The 27,820-nt window shown below is 37.0% G+C and overlaps 1 protein-coding gene across 1 annotated transcript in view; it reads right to left on the bottom strand.

The window, feature by feature from the left end:
- The window catches only part of COL20A1 (collagen type XX alpha 1 chain), a 72,428-nt gene extending 51,610 nt beyond the window's left edge, over nucleotides 1-20,818 (bottom strand). The window contains exons 1-4 of the mRNA XM_051976750.1: nucleotides 20,706-20,818; nucleotides 3,712-3,822; nucleotides 2,382-2,525; nucleotides 1,613-1,771 (exon numbers count right to left, since the gene is read on the bottom strand). Of these exons, the coding sequence (XP_051832710.1) occupies nucleotides 1,613-1,771; nucleotides 2,382-2,525; nucleotides 3,712-3,822; nucleotides 20,706-20,811 (520 nt within the window). The 5' untranslated portion in view covers nucleotides 20,812-20,818. The remainder of the gene's footprint in view (nucleotides 1-1,612; nucleotides 1,772-2,381; nucleotides 2,526-3,711; nucleotides 3,823-20,705) is intronic.
- Nucleotides 20,819-27,820: the final 7,002 nt, after the last annotated feature.

Raw genomic sequence — 27,820 nt, 5'->3', positions numbered from 1 at the left:
CCTTTTCAAGCATCTCAGACTATTTATGAGTCTCACTCATAAGTACTGATTACAGTGGTTACCTGCCCAAAAGAGGCTCATACTTTATCCAACTGCCTTCTGTTCTGATTTATTGCAAAATATAACTCTTTCATCTTGAAGTCCACTGGACTGCTTAGGAAAATATAGTTCCAAAATTTAAGGAACTTCTCATTTCGTGATATGTATGCATATATTCATGCATTTATTCTTATTTGTGTATGTTATGTATGTATGTGCATGCATGTATGTATTGTGTATATACTGTACATATATAATATATAATGTATATACTGTAGTACATAGTTGTTTGCATTTTGACTCCTCCATTAGACTATAAGCTCATTGAGCAAGTACTTTTTTTTGCTTCCCTAGCACTTAGTATGGTGTCTGACACATGAATGCTACTCTACAATAAACTTTAGTTGACTGACAGATATAATTATATATAGTGTGTATATCTCTCTCCTCATTCCCTCTCTCTTTCTCTCTCTTTTCTTCTCTTTCTTTCTCTCTCTCTTTGTGCCTCTCTCCCTCCTTCTCTTTTTCTCTCTCTAGCATTAGGGATATTTTAATATTATGTGAGACAAATTCATGCAGTGAATTAGGACTAAGAAATAACAACTAAGAAATAACAAACATCTATCTTTTCTCTCCTTTCCTCCCTAATATTTCCAACTTACTTCATCCAACTAACCACATTCTGTCTTGATTTGTAGTAAAATAAGCTCTTTACCGTTTGGGAGCTCCTGGTCTGCCAGAAAAATATAACCATGGACCTTTAGGAGAATGAAAGGGACCTCCCAACTTCTCTGCCCTAACTTTCTGGACCACTAATTCTTAGATGTACTCTACAAGCTTTGCCATCATGAGGACCATCTCCCAATGGGTATAGAAGCTGGCTTTGAAGGATGTTTCCCTTAGAAGTCTTCAAAAATTTCCTCTCCAACTTTTCCTGCTCCACATGGGGATATTCTTTGGGAAAATCTGAGCACAAGCAAATAAGGAAAAGAACTGGGACCTGAAGACTTGGGCTTCCTGGGTCTTTTCTATGACTTGCAAGTACTTTTATTCCACCACCATCCTGTCCCTTATATGAATTCCTACAGTTAAGTAGTATAATTGGTGTTTGTTTTGAGTGTAAGAACAATTAAACAATGTGATCTGTGAATGCAGGGAGTATGCATTTCCACTCTTTTATAGCCCCCCAAATTCTCTAACATGGAAACAGTTACACAGAAGTAGCCAATAAACTGGCTGATTGGATAAGATAGTTTATATAAAGCACCACATAAATGTCAACTAATAAGGATGATGACAACAATGGGAACAGTATTATGAAAGGAGGAGGGGAAGGATGATGATGATGATGATGATGATGATGACAACGACGACGATGATGACAACAACGACAACAATGACGATGACAAAGCATAGATAACTCACAATTTAGATGTGGGCTAAATTCCAACAAGGATATTACTGTGAAGCAATGTTGAAGTCCAAGAAATAACATGAGAAAGCACAAATTGAGGAACTCCATATTCTTTTCTTTGCACCAATATCCAAGCCCTCTCCCTGGGTCTATACCTACCTAAAGTAGGAGAGACTTCACTCCAAGTTGGTGAAGTTGCTTCAAGCTCAGGAACTTGCTCGAATTCATGATTTCCCACTGAAGAGGAAATGGACTCCAGGGTTTCCCCTGATTGTTTCCGGCTGTTCCTGCCCAAGGAGATGCTCTTCAAATCCTCAACTAGAATTAATATGAAATATTACCCAGAGCCAAAGTCCAATGGCAGGAATACAAGAAAAACTTCTGTCACATTCATTGTCTCTTCTTATCCAATATAACAGTAATGTGGGAAGGATGCTTACTGTTATTCTCATTTTACTGATGAGGAATCTGAGGCTCAATGGATGGAATTACTCACCTAATGTCACACAGTTAACAGAACCCAGGAGGGAGGGAATTGGGGACAGCTGTAGATGCTGATTCTTTTTGACTAGATTTACTTTATGGTTTTAATCTTGAGCCAGTTATCTAATCACTCTGATCCTCAGTTTTCTCATCTATAAAATGGTGATAATAGTCTCACAACTATTATTAGAGGCAATAAGTCTACTGCTTGTGATTCTGCTACCTTTCCCCAGTACTCCTCTTCATCCTCCTGTTTTCCCTCTCATGAGGTTCTATTTAGGCCAAATATACTCACCATCCTAGGGAAAACCTCACCTAGTCTAAATTAATTCTGTTTTTTGATCACTGCCATAATTCTTGGGGTCTATGCTCATTTTCCAGGCTTAGTTAGGTAATAGAAAGCCACAAAGGGCAACACTAGCAGTATTGCCTAGTAGGCACTTACTCACAAACCTCCGCCTGGCCAGCAGAGTATCACGGGAGCCACTGAGTGCAAATATTTGGAGTGTGTATTCCTTGGTGGGGCTCAGTCCAACCACAGTGACTTTAGGTGTCTTGGTAGTCAGCATTACTTCCTGTTCTGAGTCCCCTTAGGGAGAAAGAGTAATCGCAGTAAAAAGTTACAACTTGTTTGGGATGGGAACACATCGCTCGTAATTATTTGGGGGTAGGGAGAAAGTTTCCTACTTAAAGAACTTTTATGTCTTTGATTTTCCTTATCCCCCCAGCTACCTCCTTCTAAATAGGACCAGAGAGGGAATATTCATAAGTCTTCACTGTTTCGGGCATATTTCTGAATGGTTAGGTGAGGGATGTAGAGAAGTTATCATATATATTGTAGGTTTTGGATTATATGTGGATTATCCATACACTTACTCTCATTTATCTCATTATGACTCCACCTTTTCATCCTGTGAACATCATCTGCTTTTCTACCTTCATGTCTTATTCATTCTTCCCCAAGCCTCAAATATCTTTCCCAACAGCTTTGCCTATTCAAATCCTGCTCATAATTCAAATGTATAGATGCCTCATGCTCTTTGAAGCCTTCCTTGATAACCCCTGACTGGATGATCTCTGGTCCTTGGGGAGAGAGAATTTATTTACCAGATCAGGGTTGGACCAGATGACTTCTGAGGTGTTTTCCAACTGAGGTGAAACAATCTCAGCACTGAGATTAGAGATCCTTCTGAAGTCTCACAAAGCTCTTTTTGATAAATGTTGATTAAGCATTACTATGTGCAAATATCATTAAGCAACTTTATCATGCCATATTGGGGGTATGACTTTTTTTTTTTTTTTGCTGAGACAATTGGGGTTAAGTGAATTGCCCAGGGTCACACAGCTAGGAATGTTAAGTGTCTGAGAGCAGATTTGAACTCAGGTCCTCCTGACTTCAGGGCTGGTGCTCTAACCACTGCACCAACTAGCTGCCCCATATGACCTCTATCTTATTTAAAACTATGAGATCCTTGATTTTAAAGACTGCTTTAGGTATATTTGTATCCACCTCAGCACCAAGCCTAGGCTTTGCTAATACAAATGAAAACAAAATTTGCTAAATGAAAATGAGTAAATGAATTGAATATAAAAACTAAGTGTAAGAAACAAATGCAACTTGGAAAACGAAGTCCCAATTTCTAAGTCTTGAAGATAATAGATATTTGCACTTTGGAGTTCCCTGGAAAAATCTGTGTGCCCCAGCCCAGGCCTATTCCCTTGTCTAGTCTTGTAAACTTAGATATATACTCTCTCTCCCACTATGTCTTTAGTACCTGCCATGGGTTTTACTTGAACTTTGTAGCCATTGGTATTTCCTTCTGATTCCTTCCACTTCATCTGGAGCCGATCTTCAGACAGCACAGTCAGCCTCAATCGGCTGGTCCCTGTAGGAGAAATCAGAATCCTTGAGTTCATGGAGAAAAAAATGAGGTCTTCTTTTCAGTCTGAGTCAGAGGTTTTTACTGAAAAATATGTAAATTTTGGTGGGGGGAAGGAACAGGGACACAGAAACAAGAGCTAAATTATTGGATATTTTAAAATATAATTTCCCACATAAATAATTTTACATTTTTCAATGAAAACAAAGTTCAAATCAAAGTCAACAAGACAGAGTTTAATACAATGTCTTGACTCTGACAATAAAAACAATGCAGCAATTAGATTATGAGTTTGTTCTTGTCACAGAATGTCTTTGGTTTTTCTTTTTGTCTCTAGCACTTAATACAGTTGACTGGCACATAGTAGGTACATAATAAATGGTTATTGATTAACTGACTGACAGTTATTTACTAGGGTCAAATCTGAGAAAGTGTGAGATGTGTCAAATCTTAAGGAAATCATCAGCTACCATCATTAGTCAGAGCAGATTTGTGGTACAGATGAATTGTGCTATCCAGATGCTTGCTATATATGAAAACAAAATGTATAAACTCCAAATTAAACATTAATAGGAGTGAAATAAGGCATGTAAATGAATAGGAATGGGATAAAAAGGGAAGGAAAAGGTAGGAGGAGAAGGTAAGAGAGAGGTTCATGGATGAGGATAGATAAGGTAATATTAAGGCAAGTTAAGGAGTAGAATTAAAGCATAAAAGTTATCAGGAATAGGTAATAAGAGATATACACAAACACAATAACAATAATCAAGGATATTTATTTTTTATTTTTATTTTTTTTTAATTTTTTATTTAATAATTACATTATATTGACACTCGTTTCTGTTCCGATTTTTTTCCCCCTCCCTCCCTCCACCCCCTCCCCTAGATGGCAAGCAGTCCTTTATATGTTGGATATGTTGCAGTATATCCTAGATACAATATATGTTTGCAGAACCGAACAGTTCTCTTGTTGCGTAGGGAGAATTGGATTCAGAAGGTATAAATAATCCGGGAAGAAAAACAAAAATGCAGATAGTTTACATTCGTTTCCCAGTGTTCTTTCTTTGGGTGTAGCTGCTTTTGTCCGTCATTTATCAATTGAAACTCAGGTCTCTTTGTCAAAGAAATCCACTTCCATCAAAATATGTCCTCATACAATATCGTTGTCGAAGTGTATAATGATCTCCTGGTTCTGCTCATTTCACTTAGCATCAGTTCATGTAGGTCTCGCCAGTCCTCTCTGTATTCATCCTGCTGGTCATTTCTTACAGAACAATAATATTCCATAACATTCATATACCACAATTTACCCAGCCATTCTCCAATTGATGGGCATCCATTCATTTTCCAGTTTCTAGCCACTACAAACAGGGCTGCTACAAACATTTTGGCACATACAGGTCCCTTTCCCTTCTTTAGTATTTCTTTGGGATATAAGCCCAATAGAAACACTGCTGGATCAAAGGGTATGCACAATTTGATAATTTTTTGGGCATAATTCCAGATTGCTCTCCAGAATGGTTGGATTCGTTCACAACTCCACCAACAATGCATTAGTGTCCCAGTTTTCCCGCATCCCCTCCAACATTCATCATTATTTTTTCCTGTCATCTTAGCCAATCTGACAGGTGTGTAGTGGTATCTCAGAGTTGTCTTAATTTGCATTTCTCTGATCAATAATGATTTGGAACACTCTTTCATATGAGTGGTAATAGTTTCAATCTCATCCTCTGAAAATTGTCTGTTCATATCCTTTGACCATTTATCAATTGGAGAATGGCTTGATTTCTTATAAATTTGAGTCAGTTCTCTATATATTTTGGAAATGAGGCCTTTATCAGAACCTTTAACTGTGAAAATGTTTTCCCAGTTTGTTGCTTCCCTTCTAATCTTGTTTGCATTAGTTTTATTTGTACAAAAGCTTTTTAATTTGATGTAATCGAAATTTTCTATTCTGTGATTAGTAATGGTCTCTAGTTCATCTTTGGTCACAAATTTCTTTCTCCTCCACAAGTCTGAGAGATAAACTATTCTATGTTCCTCTAATTTATTTATAGTCTTGTTCTTTATGCCTAGGTCATAGACCCATTTTGATCTTATCTTGGTATATGGTGTTAAGTGTAGGTCCATGCCTAATTTCTGCCATACTAATTTCCAATTATCCCAGCAGTTTTTATCAAATAATGAATTCTTTTCCCAGAAGTTAGGGGCTTTGGGTTTGTCAAACACTAGATTGCTATAATTGACTATTCTGTCTTGTGAGCCTAGCCTTTTCCACTGATCCACTAATCTATTTCTTAGCCAAAACCAAATGGTTTTGGTGACTGCTGCTTTATAATATAATTTTAGATCAGGTACAGCTAGGCCACCTTCATTGGATTTTTTTTTCATTAATTCCCTTGAGATTCTCGACTTTTTATTGTTCCATATGAATTTTGTTGTTATTTTTTCTAGATCAATAAAATATTTTCTTGGAAGTCTGATTGGTATAGCACTAAATAAATAGATTAGTTTAGGGAGTATTGTCATCTTTATTATGTTCGCTCGGCCGATCCAGGAGCACTTAATATTTTTCCAATTATTTAAGTCTGACTTTATTTGTGTGGAGACTTTTTTATAATTTTGCTCATATAATTCCTGACTTTCCTTTGGTAGATAGATTCCCAAATATTTTATGGTATCAACAGTTATTCTGAATGGAATTTCTCTTTGTATCTCTTGCTGTTGGGTTTTGTTGGTGATGTATAAAAATGCTGAGGATTTATGGGGATTTATTTTGTAGCCAGCTACTTTGCTAAAATTATGAATTATTTCCAATAGCTTTTTGGTAGAATCTCTGGGGTTCTCTAGGTATACCATCATATCATCTGCAAAGAGTGATAGTTTGGTTTCCTCATTGCCTACTCTAATTCCTTTTATATCTTTCTCGACTCTTATTGCCGAGGCTAGTGTTTCTAATACGATATTAAATAATAATGGTGATAGTGGGCAGCCTTGCTTCACTCCAGATCTTACTGGGAAAGGTTCCAGTTTTTCCCCATTGCATATGATGCTTACTGATGGTTTTAAATATATGTTCCTGACTATTTTAAGGAAAAGTCCATTTATTCCTATGCTCTCAAGTGTTTTTATTAGGAATGGATGTTGGATTTTATCAAATGCTTTTTCTGCATCTATTGAGATGATCATGTGGTTTTTGTTTGTTTGGTTATTGATATAGTCAATTATGCTAATAGTTTTCCTAATATTGAACCAGCCCTGCATTCCTGGTATAAATCCTACTTGGTCATAGTGTATTATCCTGGTGACAATTTTCTGTAATCTTTTTGCTAATATTTTATTTAAGATTTTAGCATCAATATTCATTAGGGAGATTGGTCTATAATTTTCTTTCTCTGTTTTCAGCCTACCTGGTTTAGGTATCAGTACCATATCTGTGTCATAAAAGGAGTTTGGTAGGACTCCTTCAATCCCTATTTTTTCAAATAGTTTATATAACATTGGAGTTAATTGTTCTTTAAATGTTTGGTAGAATTCACATGTAAATCCATCTGGTCCTGGGGATTTTTTCTTAGGGAGTTGATTGATAGTTTGTTCTATTTCTTTTTCTGAGATGGGACTGTTTAGGATATTTACTTCTTCCTCTGTTAGTTTGGGCAAGCTGTATTTTTGGAGGTATTTTTCTATTTCATTTAAGTTGTCGAATTTATTGGCATAAAGTTGGGCAAAGTAACTCCTAATTATTGCTCTAATTTCCTCTTCGTTAGTGGCGAGTTCTCCCTTTTCATTTTTAAGACTAACAATTTGATTTTCCTCTTTCCTTTTTTTAATCAGATTTACTAAGGGTTTGTCTATTTTGTTGGTTTTTTCATAGAACCAACTCTTAGTTTTATTAATCAATTCAATAGTTTTTTTACTTTCAATTTTATTGATCTCACCTTTTACTTTTAGAATTTCAAGTTTAGTGTTTGACTGGGGGTTTTTAATTTGTTCCTTTTCTAGCATTTTTAATTGCAAACCCAATTCATTGACCTTCTCTTTCTCTATTTTATACAAATAGGCCTCTAGAGATATGAAATTTCCCCTTATTACCGCTTTGGCTGCATCCCATACATTTTGGTATGATGTCTCATTATTATCGTTTTCTTGGGTGAAGTTATTAATTATGTCTATGATTTGCTGTTTCACCCAATCATTCTTTAGTATGAGATTATTTAGTTTCCAATTATTTTTTGGTCTACTTCCCCTGCTTTTTTGTTGAATGTAATTTTCATTGCATCGTGGTCTGAAAAGGATGCATTTACCATTTCTGCCTTACTACATTTGAGTTTGAGGTTTTTATGTCCTAATATATGGTCAATTTTTGTATAGGTTCCATGAACTGCTGAAAAGAAAGTGTATTCCTTTCTGTCTCCATTACATTTTCTCCAGAGATCTATCATATCTAACTTTTCTAGTATTCTATTTACCTCTTTGACTTCTTTCTTATTTATTTTGTGGTTTGATTTATCTAATTCTGAGAGTGCAAGGTTAAGATCTCCCACTATTATAGTTTTACTGTCTATTTCTTCTTGCAGCTCTCTTAGTTTCTCTTTTAAGAATTTAGATGCTACCCCACTTGGTGCATATATGTTTAATATAGATAGTGCTTCATTATCCATGCTACCCTTTAGCAAGATATAGTGTCCTTCCTTATCTCTTTTAATTAGGTCAATTTTTGCTTTAGCTTGATCTGAGATCAGGATGGCTACCCCTGCTTTTTTGACTTCACCTGAAGCATAGTAGATTTTGCTCCAACCTTTTACCTTTAACCTGCATGTATCTCCCCGCTTCAGGTGTGTTTCCTGTAAACAACATATTGTAGGATTCTGGCTTTTAATCCATTCTGCTAACCGCTTCCTCTTTATGGGGGAGTTTACCCCATTCACGTTTATGGTTAGAATGACCAATTCTGTATTACTTGCCATCTTGTTAACCCCGGTTTATGCTTTCCTCCCTTCTTTCCCCTTTCCCCCCCTTCCAAGTATTAAGCTTGTGAGCACCCCTTGCTTCTCACAGCCCTCCCTTTTTAGTGTCCCTCCCCCCGCCTTAGAGTTCCTCCCCCTATCTTACCCCTTTCCCTCCCAGTTCCCGTATTCCCTTCCACTTAGCTTATTCCTTCCCTTTCCACTTTTCCCTTCTCACTTTTCAATGAGATGGGAGAAGTTTCACCATAGATTGAATATGTCTTAAGATTTTTCACTTAAAGCCAATTCTGAAGGCAGTAAGATACCCACTATATTCATCCCCCTCCATTCTTTCTCTCAGATATAATAAGTTTCCTATGCCTCTTCATGAGATGTACTACCCCCACTTTACCCTTTTTCTGGTACAATGTCCTTTCCACATCAATTTCTAGAACAAGGTATACATGTATTCTTTATACATCTATATAGTCAAAATATAGTTCCCAAGATTAATCTTTACCTTTTTAGATTTCTCTTGAGTTCTATATTTGTAGATCAAACTTTTTGTTAAGTTCTGGTTTTTTCATCAGAAATAGATGAAATTCGCTTACTTCGTTGAATGTCCATCTTCTTCCCTGGAAAAAGATGCTCATTCTCGCTGGGTAAGTTATTTTTGGTTGCATACCAAGTTCCTTAGCCTTTCGGAATATCATATTCCAGGCCCTTCGATCTTTTAATGTGGATGCTGCCAGATCCTGGGTGATCCTTATTGTGGCTCCTTGATACTTGAATTGGGTTTTTCTAGCCGCTTGCAATATTTTTTCTTTCATCTGAGGGTTCTGGCATTTGGCCACTATATTCCTTGGTGTTTTGATTTTAGGATCCCTTTCAGTGGGTGATCGATGAATCCTTTCAATGTTTATTTTTTCCTCTGTTCCTATGACTTCTGGGCAGTTCTCTTTGATAATTTCCTGGAAGACAGTGTCCAGGCTCTTTTTTTCATCATGTTTTTCTGGGAGTCCAATGATTCTCAGATTGTCTCTCCTGGATCTGTTTTCCAGGTCTGTTGTCTTCCCCAGAAGGTATTTCACATTTTTCTCCATTGTTTGATTTTTTTGGATTTGCTTGACTGATTCTTCTTGTCTCCTCGAGTCATTCAATTCCACTTGTTCAATTCTGATTTTCAGTGAAGTGTTCTCTTCACTCACTTTTTTAAAATCTTTCTCTAATTGTCCCATTGAGTTCTTTTGTTCTGTGGAATTTTTTTCCATTTCGCCAATTTTGTTTTTTAGAGAGCTGTTTTCTGTTTCCAGTTCACTAATCCTATTTTTCAAGGATTTTACTTCTTTATCCACTCTCTCTTTAACTTTCTCCAGGCTCTTTTGCCAAGCCTCCCTCTCCTTTTCCCAAGCCTCACTCTGCTTTCCCCATTTTTCTTCTAGCTCCCTTGTGAGAGCCTTTTTAATCACTTCTATGAGGTTCATCTGTGCTGAGGAACAGACAATCTCCTCCTTTGGGGAATCACCTGGGGACTGCCTGTTTTTAGTCTCCTCAGGATTTAGAGTCTGCTCTCTATCTGTGTAGAAGCTGTCAAGGGTTAAAGTCCTCTTCAGCTTCTTGCTCATTCTGTCTATTAATCAGAGACAAACTACCAAAGAAAAACAGAAAAAACTGGAGTCTTTCTTTGGGGGGGGGGGGGGCTGGGTGTGTTATCGAGCTTCCTCTACAGACTGCAGGGGGCAGCAGTGAGGCACTAGCAGGACTGTGCTGCGCCTGCGCTCTGAGATCCCAAAGCGTGCTGAGTCACTGAGGGGGGGGGGAAGGGGGGGCAGCCAGGTCCTGAGAGACTCCAGCTGTTTGGGGTTGTATTCTTCAGCCCCGGTGTTTTTAGCTTCTCTGCTGGGCAGTTGACTTGCTGCCGGAGGAAAGTATCCAAACCTGTAGCGAAGCTCTCCCCGCAGAAACGGCTACGATCACTCTCCACCCCCTCTCCAGTCTGCTCCCGTGCTCTCACTGCTGCTGCCTGCCGCCTGCGCCCGATCTAAAACCGCCCCAGCCCTCCAGTAAAGACAGACCTTTCTTGGCGGATCTCAAGGATGGCTTCTCTTGGTAACTATTTGTGGGTTTTTTTTTCAGTCAAGCATTGATTCAGAGGCTTGTAATGAAGTGGATAGTGAGAGAAAGCGCGGAGCTTATGCAACTGTGAGCCTCCTCTCCGCCATCTTAACCGGAAGATATTTATTTTTTAAAAAGTAAGACTGCAACCATTGATCTCAAAGCCCAACTTAAAGATTCAATCAAAAGAAAAATCTTCATTAAATCAGCCATATTAATATTCTCCTAGATGTATGTTTATATATGTGTAAATGTATGTATATATGTGTGTATATATTCATATAGGTACATGTGTGTATACACATATATCTATATACTTACATATACTTATATGCATATATACACACACACTCACACACACACAGATACATATATCTATATAAATACATGTACCTATGTGCATATATACACACATGTATATATAAATATATTTATGCTTAACTGTAGCCTGCTTGGGGGAGGTGAAGAGGGATAAAAGGAGGGAAAAAAGAATAAAATAATAAAGTACACAGAACAGAACAAAAGAATAATTTATAAGAAAGCAAAAGTGGACAGTCATGAATGTAATGTCTTCTTTCTTGTGTTCTCTTGAAATGGAAATTTATTGTTACATATCTTGAATCTTCTCTGATATTCTTCTGAGCACGTGACAATTTTTTTTAAATTTACTTTTTCTATTTTTTTATTTTGTATTTAGTTTTAAATTAAAAAATAAAATTTCAATTATTTGAGAAATTATAATAAATTATTTGAAGTTTTCAACAAATTTAAATTTTATAGTCTTAAATTTTTGTTTCTAATTATTTTAATATGAAATGTATCCCTTAAAGAGTGCTGAATATATGATAGGTTTGGAAAGAAGATCCCATGGAATATCTCAAACTAATTTTAAAAAAACCAAAGATATAGTTTAAGTAATGAAATACAGAAAAAAATAAAAAGCTTCGAATCCAGAAAATATCATCTATTGTATCTGTCACTCCACCTGTCATATTATGGCCACATGCCTTACCATTGCATCCTTTGTACTGCTGAATCTCTGGAGACCTGGGTGACAGTCTCCTCAGTTTTATGATTCCAGCTTGGACCTGACTAGTCAGGTCACTGTCTTGACTAGTGAGAATATGAGCCCAAGCTGACAAAGTCCATTCTATCTAACTAGTCCTGAGCATCTTCACAAATCACCAAAGACATATTCTTGTCATTATTTATCCCCCACCTCTAGACACTATAATTATAGCAACATTGACATTGTTGCTAGAACTAATATATTAATCAACTCCCTTTTGACTCCACTTTCCAGCCCTAAGAATTCTCAGATGGGAAACCTGTCAGGTCACCATATTCCTATTTGTAATTTCTCTTCCTTCAGGTTCCCTATTAAAATGTAAAAGAGTAAGGACAGTAATACTTTTGTATTTGCAGTTCTTTCATTATTGAGTCCAATACAATTCTTTCACATTATATAATTTTCATTAAAAATGTCATTGATTATGTTGAAAATTTTTATTGATATGACATTGTTGCCAATTAGTTTGGAAAGTAATAGCATCAAATCAACAGCATACCATACATATGTAATGAAATGACTTGCTCACTTTACTTTCCATCTGCTGGTCTGCCTGGTTTCAACTCTAAGAAAAAAGATGCTCCTTCCAGGGTAAACTTAAGTCTTCTCATCTCATCATCACGCTGGTCACACAAACCTGGACATCAGTCCCCTTCAACTTCCTCTCTTCTCCCCAGACTGGAGGCTGGAGATGGAGTACAAATATTTCTCAAAGTCTTCCTTTATAGAGGGTAGAAATTTCAATTCGGTTTACTTTACATCTGCTGTTCTGCCTGGTTTTAACTCTATGGAACTACACATCCTTGCTATATATATATCCCTTGGCCATCCCCCACATCCAACTTTCTTGTTTCCTTTTCTGTGTTGGTGTCTCCAATAGATTATAAGCTTTTAGATGTCAGCAACTAGATTTCTTTTTCTTATTTGTATTCCCAGCACTTAGCAAAGGGTATGGTATAAAGTAGGTTTTAAATAAATGTTTATTGAATAGAAAAAATAAATATCTTTAAATCTGTTATTTTATTCACTTATGGTGCAAAATAGGAAGATTTTTATTGGTCAACAATTCTCTTACCCACCCTATTATCAGTGTGTGGAACCATGTGTCAGAGGGAGAACTTAAACTCAGGGTTACCAGACTGATGTCTGTTTTTTATCTATTATGAAACATGATATCTTTCTCAAATTACAATACTTTGATGTATATTTAATCTAAAAAAGGAGGTTCTCATTTTTCTCAATAATAATAATGAAGATGAAGCAAGCTAACTTTTGATAATTCCCTTCTCAAAATTCATAATTGATGGATATTTTTTTAAATTTTAAATAAACTAACATGACTCAGATTCATGATTTGATCCAGAAAGATAAAGTGACAGCATTTTCAAAATAAAGTAGAATGATGAAAGATACATTTAACAATTAATAATTTTGTTTTCCAATTTTTAAAAACCTCTGATTGTCAAATGAAATGAAAGCAAGTAAATATCTGATTGTTAGTCATTTGACCTGTCAACATAAGACATTTTTACTTTACATTCACTACATATTTCTAAATATTAATGGTAAGGAATTAATCTAACATGGATGGTTATGTTACATTCAGTCTTGTTCCATCTGAATGAGAATTGCTAATAGACTTGTCCTGTAATAGTAAGTTGAAAACAAGTATTTGAATCAGTAAATGTTATATTTGGGCTATAAGTGAACAAAGGGTTCTAAGGTTTGTCAAATTAAATGATGATGCACACTATATTCAATTATCTTGTTAACATTGGTTATTATAAAGACAAAATAATGTACTAGATTAGAAATTTAAAAAGAAGTAACAGTGTCATCAATAATACCACGTTTTGAAAAACTTTGAGTTAAAAAACAATTACTCTCATCACATTAATATTATTAATTATGATTATTTTCTGTTATAAACTTGAGCATTATAAATTACTATCAATAAATAAACACCTGTGTATATTATGTTATCTTTAGTAGATGTTGAAGATTTGTAAGTTATAAAAATTGTAATAAATTCTTAATTTAATGTCAATAAAAGATAACTGAAGGATTTTAAAAATGTTTTATTAAAAGATAGAACATGGAAATTTTTGGAAGAGGTTAAAAAAGCAAGGTATTGCAATGCAATGTTAAGAAACCATAAGTCTTAGTGGAAAAATAACTCTTCACTCAAAACTTCTATGGCAGGGGTGGGGGAAGAAGGGGGAAAGTTTCAAGGGCAGTGGTGGGATATAGGATGGGAGTAGAACAAATACTGAATTTATTATCACAGAGCCCCAGTCTGAAGACTAACTCAAACAGAAAATGACCCATAAACCAATATATAAATCTATAATTTCATCTATATTGAAAATGGTCTTTGAATATGAGAAATGAAATGGGAAACCTGGGGTATGGACATCCTGAGGGGCACCACTTCCAATTGTTGGAGTAAATTTTCCCCCAAGTAAGATGGTTCAGGCCAGCTGCAGAGAGGAGTCTCCAAGCTTGGCAGAGCATGAGAAATTACTTATGACAGAAAGAGCTGAGACAGCAGCTGGCAACTTGTCCCAGTCCGAGGGCCCTAGGGCAGGCCACAGATGTGGATTTCCTAGCACAAGCGCATAGACACAACACGGGGACAAAAAACTGCTGATGAGACACTAAGGTGCAACAGAAGTGGTGTAGTGGGAAGAGTTCGGGCTTTACACTCAAGAGGACAAGTTTTGAATCCCATATCTGATATTCACTACCTGGGCAACCTATTTTGGACCTCAATTTCTTCGTCTGTAAAATGAAAAGATTGGAATATATAATCTTTAAGAACTTTTATAGCTCTAAAGCTTACAGTCCTCTTACTGACCACTTGAGCTTACTCTCAGATTCACTTTTAGGATAGGGACAGGACTAAGAAAAAGTTTGTTGAATTGAATTAAATTCCATTAGGACACATAAAACTTTCCATTATCTCTCTGGGGTATGGACTAATGGGGTGGGAAGGAAAAATGACTCTGAAAATTTAGAACAGCAAATAGTCCTAAATCAAACTCTTATTGGCCTTGCGTATGCCTGAGGTAATAGAGCAGAGGGTGAGAATCCCTAATTCTCTCTGATTCATAGATTGAAAAATTTCATATACCTATAGTTCTCCAGTTTTATATCCTATGTCATTCTAATAGAGTATTTGCTCAAGAGCATCATCTCCTCCCCCCACTGACCATTTCCCTGATCAATCAAGCAATAAATATTTGTTAAGTGCCCACTGTATGTTAGACACTATGACAGGTGCTAAGAGATAGAATAATCTGTGACATCATTTAGCTTACATTCAATTAGGGAAGAGAATATGCACATAAATAACACGGAATAAAGTTTACCCAAAATAAACTTAAGGAAATTTGGGGAGGGAGGATATTAGTCATTAGGGAAGCTCAGGAAAAACATCATGTAGAAAAACAGTTCTGAAGGAAGTAAAGAACAGATCTAGTGGAAAGAGTTCTAAGATCTGGATAACACTGCACAAATCTCTTAACCAATCTGGACCTTAGCTTTTTCTTGTGTAAATTAGCATAGAAACTAGCTATTTTTTAAGTTCCTCCCAGCTCTAAATTCCCTTATTCTATTTCCATTTTATCTTCACCACTGTGCCCTTGCTCAAATTGTTCCTCAGTCTGGATTACTTTTTCTCTTCCCTTGGATTTATTCAAATCCCATCCTTCAAAGCCCAAATTATGATCCACTTTGCCTGCTCTATTTTCCAACCCTCACAGATGGCCCCTTCTCTTTATCTTATAGTATTTTCAGCCTTCACTATGTGATGTGAACACTTAGTTATAAACATCAGCACTTTGATGGATCCATTAAATTATCAGTGTTGGCACTCCCTCCACTAGTGCATATCATCAGTCACTATAGCTTCTCTTCTCATGTGCTTCTTAGCTATGTCCCATGAATTTCCATTGAAGATTACACTCCAAAGTGGATACCTTTCAACATTCCATAATTGACAAAACAAAACAAAAAATAACCACTTAGTAATATGCTATCCAAAAGTGTTTTCTGATTTTTCTGAATATCATCTCCTTAGTTAGATTTTGAACTCCCTGAGGAGAGGGGATATTACTCCTTCTGAGTCACCCATGGGACAATCATAGAATTTAGTAAATAATACAGCCTTATTGTACAGTTATTTATTACAATTGGCTTCTTGACTATAATGGAAATAATATAGTATTTTAACTCACAAGTCTTGAGTTTGAACCTTTGTTCTATCACTAACTACCATGGAATGATAACTTACTCTTTCAAGGTCTTAGTTCCCTGGTTAATCAAATTAGTTTGTACTAGGTGATCTTAAAGGTTGCTTTCAATTTCAAATTCTACAATCCCTTGAACTCCAATTGCCTGGAGAATAGGGAAAATGAGAGTGAAATGTCTATGGAGAAGTACCATCTTATAGTTAGAAATTTTTCAACTATGGGTAGGGCTGTTTCCTTAAACAATTAAAATAAGCAAAAGAAAAAGATAAAATAAATAATTTTGATTACATAAAATTGAAATGTTCTTGCAGAAACAAAATTAGTTCAGCTAGGTAAAGAAGGGAAGCAATTGACTGGGGAAAAAATCTTTGCATAAAAAATCTCTGAAAAAGGTTTGAGATTTAAAATATGTAGACAATTGATAAAAGTATATAAATCCAAAAGCCATCTCCCAATAGAGAAAGAATAAAGGGACATGAATTAATAATTTTTAAAATGAGAATTGCAAACTATTAAAAACCTTAGTCAAACCATAAGACAAAGGCAACTCAACATAACCTCAAGATTTCACTTTACACTTGGAAAATTAACAAAAATGACAAAAGATAGCAATAAGAGTCATTGATGAAGGGACTATAGAAAGTCAAGCACACTATATTACAATATAATTTTTTTTGGTAGATGGTGAATCACTACAATCATTCTGGAAATCAATTATGAATTCACCAAAGATTCCACTACTAGGCATATATACTAAAGAAGTTAATGACCAAAAAAAGAAAGTTTGTCTCTATATATTCCAAAATGATTATATTATTTTACTTTTGCATAGTAAAGATCAGAAGACTAAGTAATGCCATTGAAAATTACAAACAAATTAGAGAGACATGGAAAGACTTATATGAACTAATGCAAAGTGAAATAAATAGGACAAGAGAAATATACATAATAACTTCAACAGTGTAAATCTAAAGGAATAATCACAAAATAATCAAAATTAAATGCTGCAAAAATTATAATGACCATGCTTGTTCTGAAAGAAGAAATATGAGAAAATATCTTTCCTTGCTTCTTTGCATAGGTAGGAGTTTACAAATATGGAGCATTGCATATAATGTTAAAATTTTTAGGTGTACTGTTTTGTTTTACTAACTTTTTTCTCTTCCTTTAAAAAGTTCTTTATTATAAAGAATGGTTCTTTCAGAGAAAGAGGAAAGAGAAAGATTCAATGGGAAATATGAGTGATACAAGAACAAAAAATATCAATAAAATTTATTTGTAAAAAGAAAACATCAGGAAGTAACTGCCCAGGTGAATAATTCACAAACAATGAAAACTGAGACTGTGGATACAGGAGAGCATAGTTGGATCATAAAGTCCAAAAGGAAAGCTAATTTTCTCTTCCTACCCCTTGTCTACTCTTCCTATACAAAATTAAAGGTAAGGTTTAGGTCCTCTTGACTGGGAACAGAAAGATGATAAGCAGAAGATACATAGAAAAGAATAAAGGGACTTAGCATGAGTTGGGGAAACTACGCCATGGTTCCTACTCTAAAGAAATGTCCAAGACCCTGGATATTGAGTTTCAAGATATGGCCTCTTGGGGCCAGTAGCAGTTTCAGGGGGCCATCTCTGGGAGGGAAAGTTAAAGACATGTCAACATCTTTGCTTCTAGCAGGAACTTCTTGAAGCCTTTTACTATGTGGTTAACTCCTTGGAAAATCAAGGATGAAATTCATTAGTTCCCTAGACTACCCCAATCTAGGAACAGAGCTGGGCTTCTTCTTACAGCTTTGAATATAGATATGGAAGGGACAGTATTCAAGAGGACATCCATAAGGGGGAGAGAGGCAAGAGAAAGGAACAATGGAGATATTCACAGCTGAAAGAATCTGAGAACTCTCTCTCCTCAGGATATGATCGTCTCTCTGGGAGTCCCCAAATTAAAAGGCAAGAATTTCCTCAGTGAGAAAATCTGAAGTGGAGACTTTGAAAAGGCCAGTGTGTACTCAGAGCATATTGGTCTCTTCTCTTTAATAAGCCTTCTGTTCCCTGCCCCATGCCTACCCCAAAGCCTAGTGACACCATCTAGAAGAAGATCCGGTATGACTTTCTGGCTTAGAGTCAAAGCCTGCCTCTTGTCCAAAAGCTTGAAGAGTAAATATGGCATAAGGGGCAATTTATTGAACCTCCACACAGAAAAGCTATATTTGGTTCTCCATTTTGTTACTTACAAGCTATATGACCTTAAACAAAATATTTCATCTCTAAATTTGAGTTTCTTTTCCTATAAAATGGGCCTTTTTCTGTTGTTAGGGAGTTACATTTTATTTTCTTCAATATTTCCTCACTTAGGAGTTTCTTTTTACTAAAGAAAAGAAAATAAATAGGAATGTCATAAAATTGAGGTATATGAATGAAGTGGAATATTATTGTGCCATAAAAATGACAAACATGATAATTCAAAGAAACTTGGGAAAACTTGTATAAATTAATGTCAAGTGAAATGAATAGAACTAGGAGGGAACTTGACACAATAGACACAATAAGATAGAGGAAAGTAGCTATGAAAGATTGATCAATTCGGGGACAATCATGCCTTCAGAATCCCATCTTCTCATTAAACACAGTATTTCTATTCTATCATTCCTTGAAGTTCCAGAGTCTATAGAGATATATTTCATTAGCTTTGATAGCAAAATGATTCAGATAAATCAGAGATTCAGATAGGGAAGGAATAGATAAACAAAATTGTATATTCAAAAATATTCTTATTTATCAAAATAACATTTCAAAATGTCATGAGATCTACTTGTTTGACTTTTTTTTAAAAATCCAAATATACGAGTCTTCTTCCCATCCTTTGTCAAATACATGGTGAACCAGAGATGCGGAATGAAATATACATACTATCAAATGTGGTCAGCATGTTGATTTGTTTTATTTACTTATACATATTTGTTATAAGAAAGCTTTGATTTTGGGGAAGTAGAGTATGAGCTATCAATAGAGAGGTAATAATAGAGGGAAAAGGAGGGAGAGAGGAAAAGAAACAGAAAGAATAGAGAGAGGGAGGGAGGCAGGAAAAGAAACACAAATCAAACATTAAAAAATACAGAGAATGAAACAAAAGAAAATTCATAAAAGATGTCACAAAAAGGCATGTCCTTCTGACTAAAATGTTAAACTTTGTATATATTACATTAAAAAACAAATTGTATGTAATGGAAGCTTGCTGTTTCCTATAAAATCCTCTTTTTATACTTATTTGTATATTAAAATATTCATCAACATTTAAATTCATAACAAAAAAATTAAAATCAAATCAAATAAAAATAGTCTACATTATATTGTTCTGTCTACCAAAACTGTGCCTTGCATGGGGATCAGGCTTTTGGAAAATGTTTGACAAATGCAGCTTGCATGAGATCGAATTCTCCTCGAGTTCCCCTCCTCCCAGACAATACTACATTCACCAGTGGTGATTTTAATCATCCTTCTTCACCCTCAGCTTAAATTTCCATTTTGAATCTTGCAGCTGGAAAATCCAATCCTGGCTTTTTGACGTTGGATAAAATTAAACTTTACATCAAATTTAACTAGCACTGTTGTATAGACAGGCTGAAGTCAGCATCCAACCCCAGTGCTGTTCCTAAGCAGACAGACAGAAGCCTGGCTTGTGAGCAGCCAGACGATTCCTGCTCATAAAGCAAACATTATGCATGAATTCACCCATGCGCTACCTCTGGAGACAACAACTTCAGTGAAAACTCAATCCTCTCATCCCCATTCCAAATGCATTGAAGGCTGTCCATGAAAATGAGGCTGCTCTGATTATTTGATATTTATCACAGAATCCAATCCTGGACCTGTATCTACTTCACTGGCCCTGAAAATGTACAGTCAACACTGCCTTGGATCAAGGTTAGGTACAACTGAGTCTTTTTTTGCTGATTCCCTATTGAACTGAGTGCCGGGGATGATGATACAATGGAAAGAGTACTGAATTTAGCATCCTAGGTTTGACCTTGGGCAAATGACTTCACCTCTGTGGGTCTCAGTTGTGCCATCTATAAATTGAAGGATTTAGATTAAAATGTTTTCAAGATCCCTCCTACATCTAAATCTATGATTGTATTGTGGTAACTGAAGTAACCCAAAGACTTAAAGTTTACAGCTTCACAATCTAACCCCAAAGAGAAAAGTTATATCTTCTAAAGCAGGGGAAAATAATTTATCTCATTTAATTTTAAAAGGCAACATTGAGGTTGATGAATTGAAATTAAAAAACATATTTTGGCTTAATATGAGGAAGAATTTTTCTAACAGCACCTAACAGATATGCTTTGGAATATACCGAGCTCCCTATCACTGGAAGTTTTCAAGCACAGACTTCCATCAGAGTACAGAAGAGAAAGATGACAATCTAGATGACTTTCAAGGTTCCTTCTGATACTGAGATTCTGTGATTCTAGGATGCTCTGAGTCTATGATGCTGTTGCTTACCTTGGCCATGAATGTAGTCCAAGACTGACGCCCAGACCAACCAGATGCAGATGCATACCTGGGCTGTCATGGCGCTCTGGGCCTGAAAAAAGACACAGGAGAACATGGCATTTGCATCTCTCAACCAAAAATGCTGTTGTAAGTATGTGAAGCCATCACCTTCTTCACATCTCATGCCTTGGGGGTAATCTTGACCAATGAGTCCTTTGTTTAGGGGAAATAAATCAGAAGGGAGGAGGAAGTATGGCCAGCTGAAGAGAGAGTTGCTCCATATGGCTTCCAATCATTCTCAGAAGACACCAGTGCTTTAGGGTATTCTTACCTTTTTCAGGCTAGAGTTGTAGGAGCTAAACTATCAGGTTTGTTAGTTCATCTTCCTGTCTCTAGACAGGATGAAAACAATTTCTTCCTTTTTTTCTTTTCTTTCTCTCACTCTCTAATTATTAGAAGCTTTTTTCTGCCTATCCCCAGGCCAACACATACAGATACCAAGAGGCCTGCCAGCTATGAGGATATAATCTCCCAGACAGATTTTTTTTCTTTTTTGCCTCTGAGGAAGAATGGTATAAAGGGTGAGTTTTCTAATTAGTAGGAAGTCCTATTATGGTCATCTATCTCTTGTGCTAGAGAGGGTTCAGTGGGTAAAAGGGATAATTTTTTCTTTAATACTGATATACAAGGTTAATCTCTGACCTTGCTTGGAAGAGAAGATGTACAAAGGGAGCACAAATCCTGAATTTGTTGGGTGGGATGGGCAGGGAAGAGGCTGTAACAATTAGAGAGCCACAGAGCAGCCTACTGAAACACTGGACAAAAGCACTGCAGCATTTGAGTCCATGCTCATGAACATCCTTGGAATTTCTTCTTCCAGCCTTGAGGGGAATATGAGTTAGAGACTTCTTGATTATCCATGTGTGAAAGAACCCTAGAGTGGGATTACTATTATAACTGTGAGAGCAATGATCTTAAAATCCTAAGGGCTATAGTTACTCCTATTCCTAATTATTTAACTGTGAGAATTCAGGACTCTTCTGGGCCTCATTAATAGCTTCCCTCAATTCACTGCCCCCCAGGGATCTCTTTCTTGTTCCCCAAATCGGCATTCTCATGTTCCCCCCCCAACATGTCCTCAGGAGTCTTGATCTATGAAATGCCCAGCAGTAAGATACTGGACTGAATAAGTCTGTGCCATTGGGGAATTTTAGCCCCTACAGAGTCCCTTTCCAGTGTGAAACTCTAAACAGTTGATTTTTTTTAAAAGCCCTTTGCCTTTAAATGCACGTACATATCTATGATCTCATTTTATCCTCCCTGAAGACCTGTCAAGCTTAGAAAAGGTATAACAAAAATAAAGACTATACAAAGACCATGAAATTATAACCAATAGATAGATCCACATGGCCTTTGATAAGTAGTAGCTTTGCTTGTCTCAACTTCCGTTGTAAACAGCCTTTTTAAAAATTTTACTCCAAAGAGTTAAAAAAAAAAAAACTCCTGAACTTTAAATTTTTTTCCTAATTTGCTGGACATTTTGGTTTTTGTGTCAATCTTATTTGGAATATGCACCAAAGTTACACAGTCTCATTCTGTCCAGGACAGTCTCTCAGAAGTTAACCTCCCTCTTCCCCTGCCCAACTCTGCCATCCTGAGAAAAGACCCTAAAGAGCATGGGAATTGGGTTCCATCACAAACCTTCTCCTTCAAAGAAATTTCCTTGCAGACTGGTCCAAGAGGGTAGAGAGGGAAAATATGTGATGTGTCCGTCTACATTCCTGATCTCTGAGAACGGAGGCAAGTTGTAAACTGCTGCTGGTCTGGCCTCAGGGGACCTTTTGAAAGTCCTTTGGAGGCTATGACATCACTGCTGAAACAGGATAGAATACTCATGCCCCTCCTCATTTTCCCCTCCCCTTTTTTTCTTTTCCCAGATCTTTTTTCTTCTTTTCCCCCTTCTTCTTCTCCTCCACATCTTTTTTCTTCTCTCCCTCCTCCCTTCTTCCTATTCTCCTTCTTTACCCTCTTTTCCCACCTCCTCTCTTTTCCTCTCTTTTTTCTTTCTCCCTTTTCCCCTTTCTCTCTCTTTCCTTCTCCTCTTTTCTCCTTTTTCCATTTAAGGGAAAGGATGGCAGACTCTGCTTCTCTGAAAGTCTTTAAAATAGAAAGAAGCTTTCTGAGATGGAGGTAAAGGTTGTTGTTGTCTAAGAATGTTATCCAATTTGAGGAGAATGGAGAAAAGGATTCCAAATTTTAAAAGTCAACAATATTTTTTCTATTTTTGATATTTTTCCAGTTAATGTAAAAATAATTTTGAACAATTTTTTGAGGCACTTAAATTTTATTATGATAATTTATAAATATATAAATTTATAAAATAAATATAATTATAAATTACATACAATTATTGCGATAAAATTATAAATTATATTATATAAAAGTATAAATAATATTATAATAAATTATAAATAATAAAAATTAAGTGACTTGTCCAGAGTCACAGAGCTAATAAGTATCTGAGCCAGATTGGAAATCAGATTGTTTTAGAAGCTGGTACTCTATCCACTGTGACATCTACCAGTCACTAAACATTTATTTTTTTTAAATTTAGGCCTAAATTCTTTCCCTCACTCCTTCTCTTTATACCTCCTTGAAAAAGCAAGGAATTTGATAGAAGTTATACACATGTTATGAGCAGCCAGGTGGCACAGTGGATGGAGCATCAGTCCTGGAGTCAGGAAGTTCAAATCTGTCCTTAGACACCCCCTAGCTATGTGACTCTGGACAAGTCACTTTTTTGCCTCCATTTTCTCATTTGTAAAATGAGCTGGAGAAGGAAATGGCAAACCACCCCAGTATCTTTATCAAGAAAACTCCATGCATGTGCAGTTATGCAAAACATATTTCCATATTAGTCAAGTTGTGAGAGAAAGCACAGGCCAAACAAGAAAAATAAATAAAGTTTAAAAAAGGAGTATGCTTCCATCCATATTCATACTCTTATTAGTTCTTTCTGTGATGATAGATAGAATTTTTCATCATAAGTCCTTCAAAATTGTCTTGGATCATTGTATTGCTGAGCTAAATCATTCATACTTGATCATCAAACAAAATTGCTGCTATTGTTACATTGTTATCCTGGTACTGCTCATTTCACTTTGTACCAATTCATATAAATCTTTTCAGATTTTTCTGAAAGAATTCTGCTTATTATTTCTTATAGCACAATAGCATTCCATCATTATAACATGCCACAACTTGTACAGCTAATTAATGAGCTTCCAACTCTTTCCACCATACATAAAAAAGAGCTGCTATATTTTTGCACAAATAGGTTCATTTCCTTTTTAAAAAATCTTTTTGGACAATAGCAGTTTCAAGGGATTGTGATTCAAAGTCTTTGGTAACAGAAGGTCTTTATTAATCATATTCCAAAACATGGTGAGTTCTTCAGAATCATCCTGCTCTCATGAAGCTCTCAGACAGACACAGCAAGATACAGATACAAAAAGACAATATAGACATTAGGATAAAAACCTTGACCAAAACTTTGAACATTTGCAATCAAAAAAAAAAATCTGTAAAATGTGTCCTAAAAAAGGACAAGCTTAAGTTCCTCATTTTCCAGGAAGTCCTTCTTCATATTAAAGTTACATCCCTTTTTCTTGAATTCTAATGACTGGATTTAGAGTTAGAGCATTTGAGTTCTAACACAAGATCTGACACGTACTACCTGAGTTGGGAACGATCCTCTGGCTTCATTTTTCTGATCTGTGAAATGAGATGACCTCTAAAACTCCTTAGAATTCTAAATCTATGAACTTTAATCTCTGTTTCATGAATTTAGCATTCCTTGGTCCCCAGGCCAAGGCTTCTCAGTTAAGTGAGGCTTTTCTACTCATTGAGCATCCATTTATTCATTCAAAAAGGATTCTTAAATGGTCGGTCATTGAGCATCAGGTACTGAAGACAAAAGCAAAAAATGAAGCAGTCCCTACTCTCAAAGAACTTACTTTCCAGTGGGGAATAACACGAATCTAGGTTAGGAAATACAAAGTATGTTGAAAATATTGCTGTATATAAAAATTATTTTAAAAAATAAATTTTGGGGAAGGGGTACAAGTAATTAGGGCAGGGGGGATCCGTATAAACAAATGAGCTTTGAAGGAACCAGACAGAGGTTAGTGGGTGACAACCTGAGCAAAGACGGGGGATGCTAGGAAATGAAAGCAGTCTGTGAACTTCCCCAAGGAGAAAGTATCTCTTCTCCACCTTGTGTCACCTCCCGGCCCTGAGCAAGGTCCTGGACACGTGTTGCTGGTCGGTATTTGTTTTCAGAGAATACCGATGGCATCCCCTCAGTAGTTATGGTGTGCTTAGCTGGGGCCGATCAAACCCATACGAGTTGGGAAGCTGCTCCGGCAGACTGGGCCCAAGTGGTCCATTAGGACATTTGAGTGGAAGTAGCTCCGAACTGGTGCAGGTCGGGTTCCCTTTGTGCTCCTGCTGAGTACGGCACTCCTGAGGTAGGAACGCTGGACGCCAGCATTTCTCTGTCTCACAGACAGAGATCCCTGCCTTCTGACCCCCATGTGAGTGCTCACTTGGTGAGAACTCTCCAATTTTGGGTAAGCGCGCATTTGCCATTCAAGTTATACAGCTAGCCCGCAGGAGCTGAGCTCTTAGGACAGAGTGTGAATGCTTGGCGGTTCCTATGGAGAGAGGACGCCAGTTTCCCCTACCTTATTTCACCAGGTAGTCTTTAGGAACTTCTGGGACAGCTGAAGTGGAAGCTGTTAAATTTTCCAGCACAGAACTGATGGACTGTCCAGGTTTCCCAGGTATGCAATACTGCATTCAGTACAATGGTCCTATAGACCTTTAATCGGTGCAAAGTCTGATAGCTCTTCTCTCTCTCTTTCTTTCAGCATCTCCCAAACACTGAGCCAGCTCTGGCAACGTGTGCATCAACCTCCTCACCTATATGGACAGGTCTGGAGAGTATCCTGCCAAGGCGAGTGAACTTACCCACAGCATTCAGGACTTCCCCATTTACGGTGACCCATGGTTCCACATATGGCTGGTGCAGTACAGCCTGTGGGGGGCTCTTTTTGGGGTCTTGATTGTCAGGCTAAAACCAGAACAGGCAGCAGAAGATTGATCCCTACTCTGGTGCCTCTTGGTCTCCGAGGCTGCATTGAAGTGCTGGGCATGTGTAGTGTACTGTGCAACATACTGATGGTTTGGAGTGATAGCATTTTCCAGAGCAGTCTCTGAGGAAAACTCAGTGAATCAACCAATTATTCGTTTGGGAAGTCTTTGGAAAATTAGCAGATTAGCAAAGTTTGATTCTAAACTCTCAGACTCCTTCCACCAATGTTGATATTTCTTCCTTTCAGGCATCTTGATTGCTCTTGATTTGCCCTCCCTCATACCCTCCTTCTTGTTCTGAAGAAAGGATGCACTTAAATCTCAGTGCAAACACTAAGTGCATGTGCAAACTATGTATAAGAGGTGTGTGTGTGACCACTGCAGAGAAGCAGAATAATATAGCTGATGAACAACCGGTATCCAAACCCAGAAGATCTGAGTTCAAGTTCCTCCTTCGGACACACTGGTTGTGTGACTCTGGGCCAGTCACAGCTTCTCAGTCAGTGTCCTAGACATGTAAGGCTATAAATTTCATAATTCTAACCCAAATTTGGAAAAGGGCTTCATCTCCTATATCAATGAAAGCATAGGACCCAGTCCCTCTGCCTATCACTTCTGTGGAAAAATATTGTCCCCTCTTAACAGAGTATCAGGAATCAGCAGAAGGTGATGGGGAGAGCAAGTGCTTCCTTTTCTGATTTTCATGAACATACAAGGCAAGTAACACCCTGTCCCCAGCTATAGACCCCAGGCAATTCTGCTTCCCAATTTTTTCTGAATCATCATCATCACAAAATAATTGGGTACTGTGCTAAGGCCTTTACAGTATTATCTCATTTTATCTTCACAACCCTGGGAGGTAGGATGCTATTATTATTATCCTCATTTTACTGGTGAGGAAATAAAGTTGTTTGGGAGAGAAGGAATGAGCATTTATATAATGCCTACTGTGTGCCAGGCATTGTAGCAAGGGCTTCACAAACCTCATTTGATCATCACAACCACGCTGGGAGATAGGTGCTATTGATACGTCCATTCTACAGTTGAGGAAACTGAGGCAAACAGAAGTGACTCGCCCAGGATTACATAGCTAGTGTCTAAGATTGGACTTGAACTTCAGGTCTTCCTGATTCTAGGCCTAGTGCTCTACCCACAGCACCACCCAGCAGCCTAGATAATACCATCATCTTATATTTGCATCGAGGCAGAGTGTTACAGTGTAAAGCACATGGGTCTTGTCAGAATTTGAGTATTTGAGTCCCGTTCTGACTCTTCCTGAGAATTTCAGGAAGTCGTTTAATCTTTGAGTTGATTTTCCCATTTATGACGTAAGTATGATAGTTATGGTACCTCCGTACTGGAAACATTTCTAAAGAAAGTGCTTTTTCGAGGACTCTGGGAATATCTATTGTGGTTGGAACACAGTAGGCTCACAAGCCTTCTCTCACAATCCCGCTCCCAGTCTCGTGAAGCTGCACACCAGATGTTACCCCCATCCTACAGATGCAACGACGGATTTAAGGTTCAGAAGCTAGTTAAGTGGCAGAGCTGAGAATCAGGACCCATGCCCTGCCTTGCAGTCCAGTGCTCCTCCCACTATCCCCCCAGTGCCTTGAGTCAAAATTTTAGGAGAGGAAATTGGATGTGGCTGGAGAACAGTAGAGTCAGAGTTCCCTATTCTGAGAAACATGAAGTTGGGAACGGGAAGAGGAAAGGTGCTGTCACACTGAACTGCTTTACTGGTGATCCTGCCATCCACTCCAACACAAAATGTTGTTGTGGAAAATCCCAACACCAACTGAAGTTATTCAACCGTCGACACTCTTTTGATTCAGTCATCCCACCACCGGACTATCACATGCATATGTACACACACACACAGAGGTTAATGAGAGGGAAATAAAGTAGAGCCATAGATCATTAAATATTCATAACTTTGCTCTACGGTACCAAAAAAAATTGCAACAGCA

The sequence above is a fragment of the Antechinus flavipes genome, chromosome 2 (genome assembly GCF_016432865.1).
Source record: "Antechinus flavipes isolate AdamAnt ecotype Samford, QLD, Australia chromosome 2, AdamAnt_v2, whole genome shotgun sequence".
Classification (NCBI taxonomy): domain Eukaryota; kingdom Metazoa; phylum Chordata; class Mammalia; order Dasyuromorphia; family Dasyuridae; genus Antechinus; species Antechinus flavipes.
This window is presented reverse-complemented; position numbering and strand designations above follow the sequence as displayed.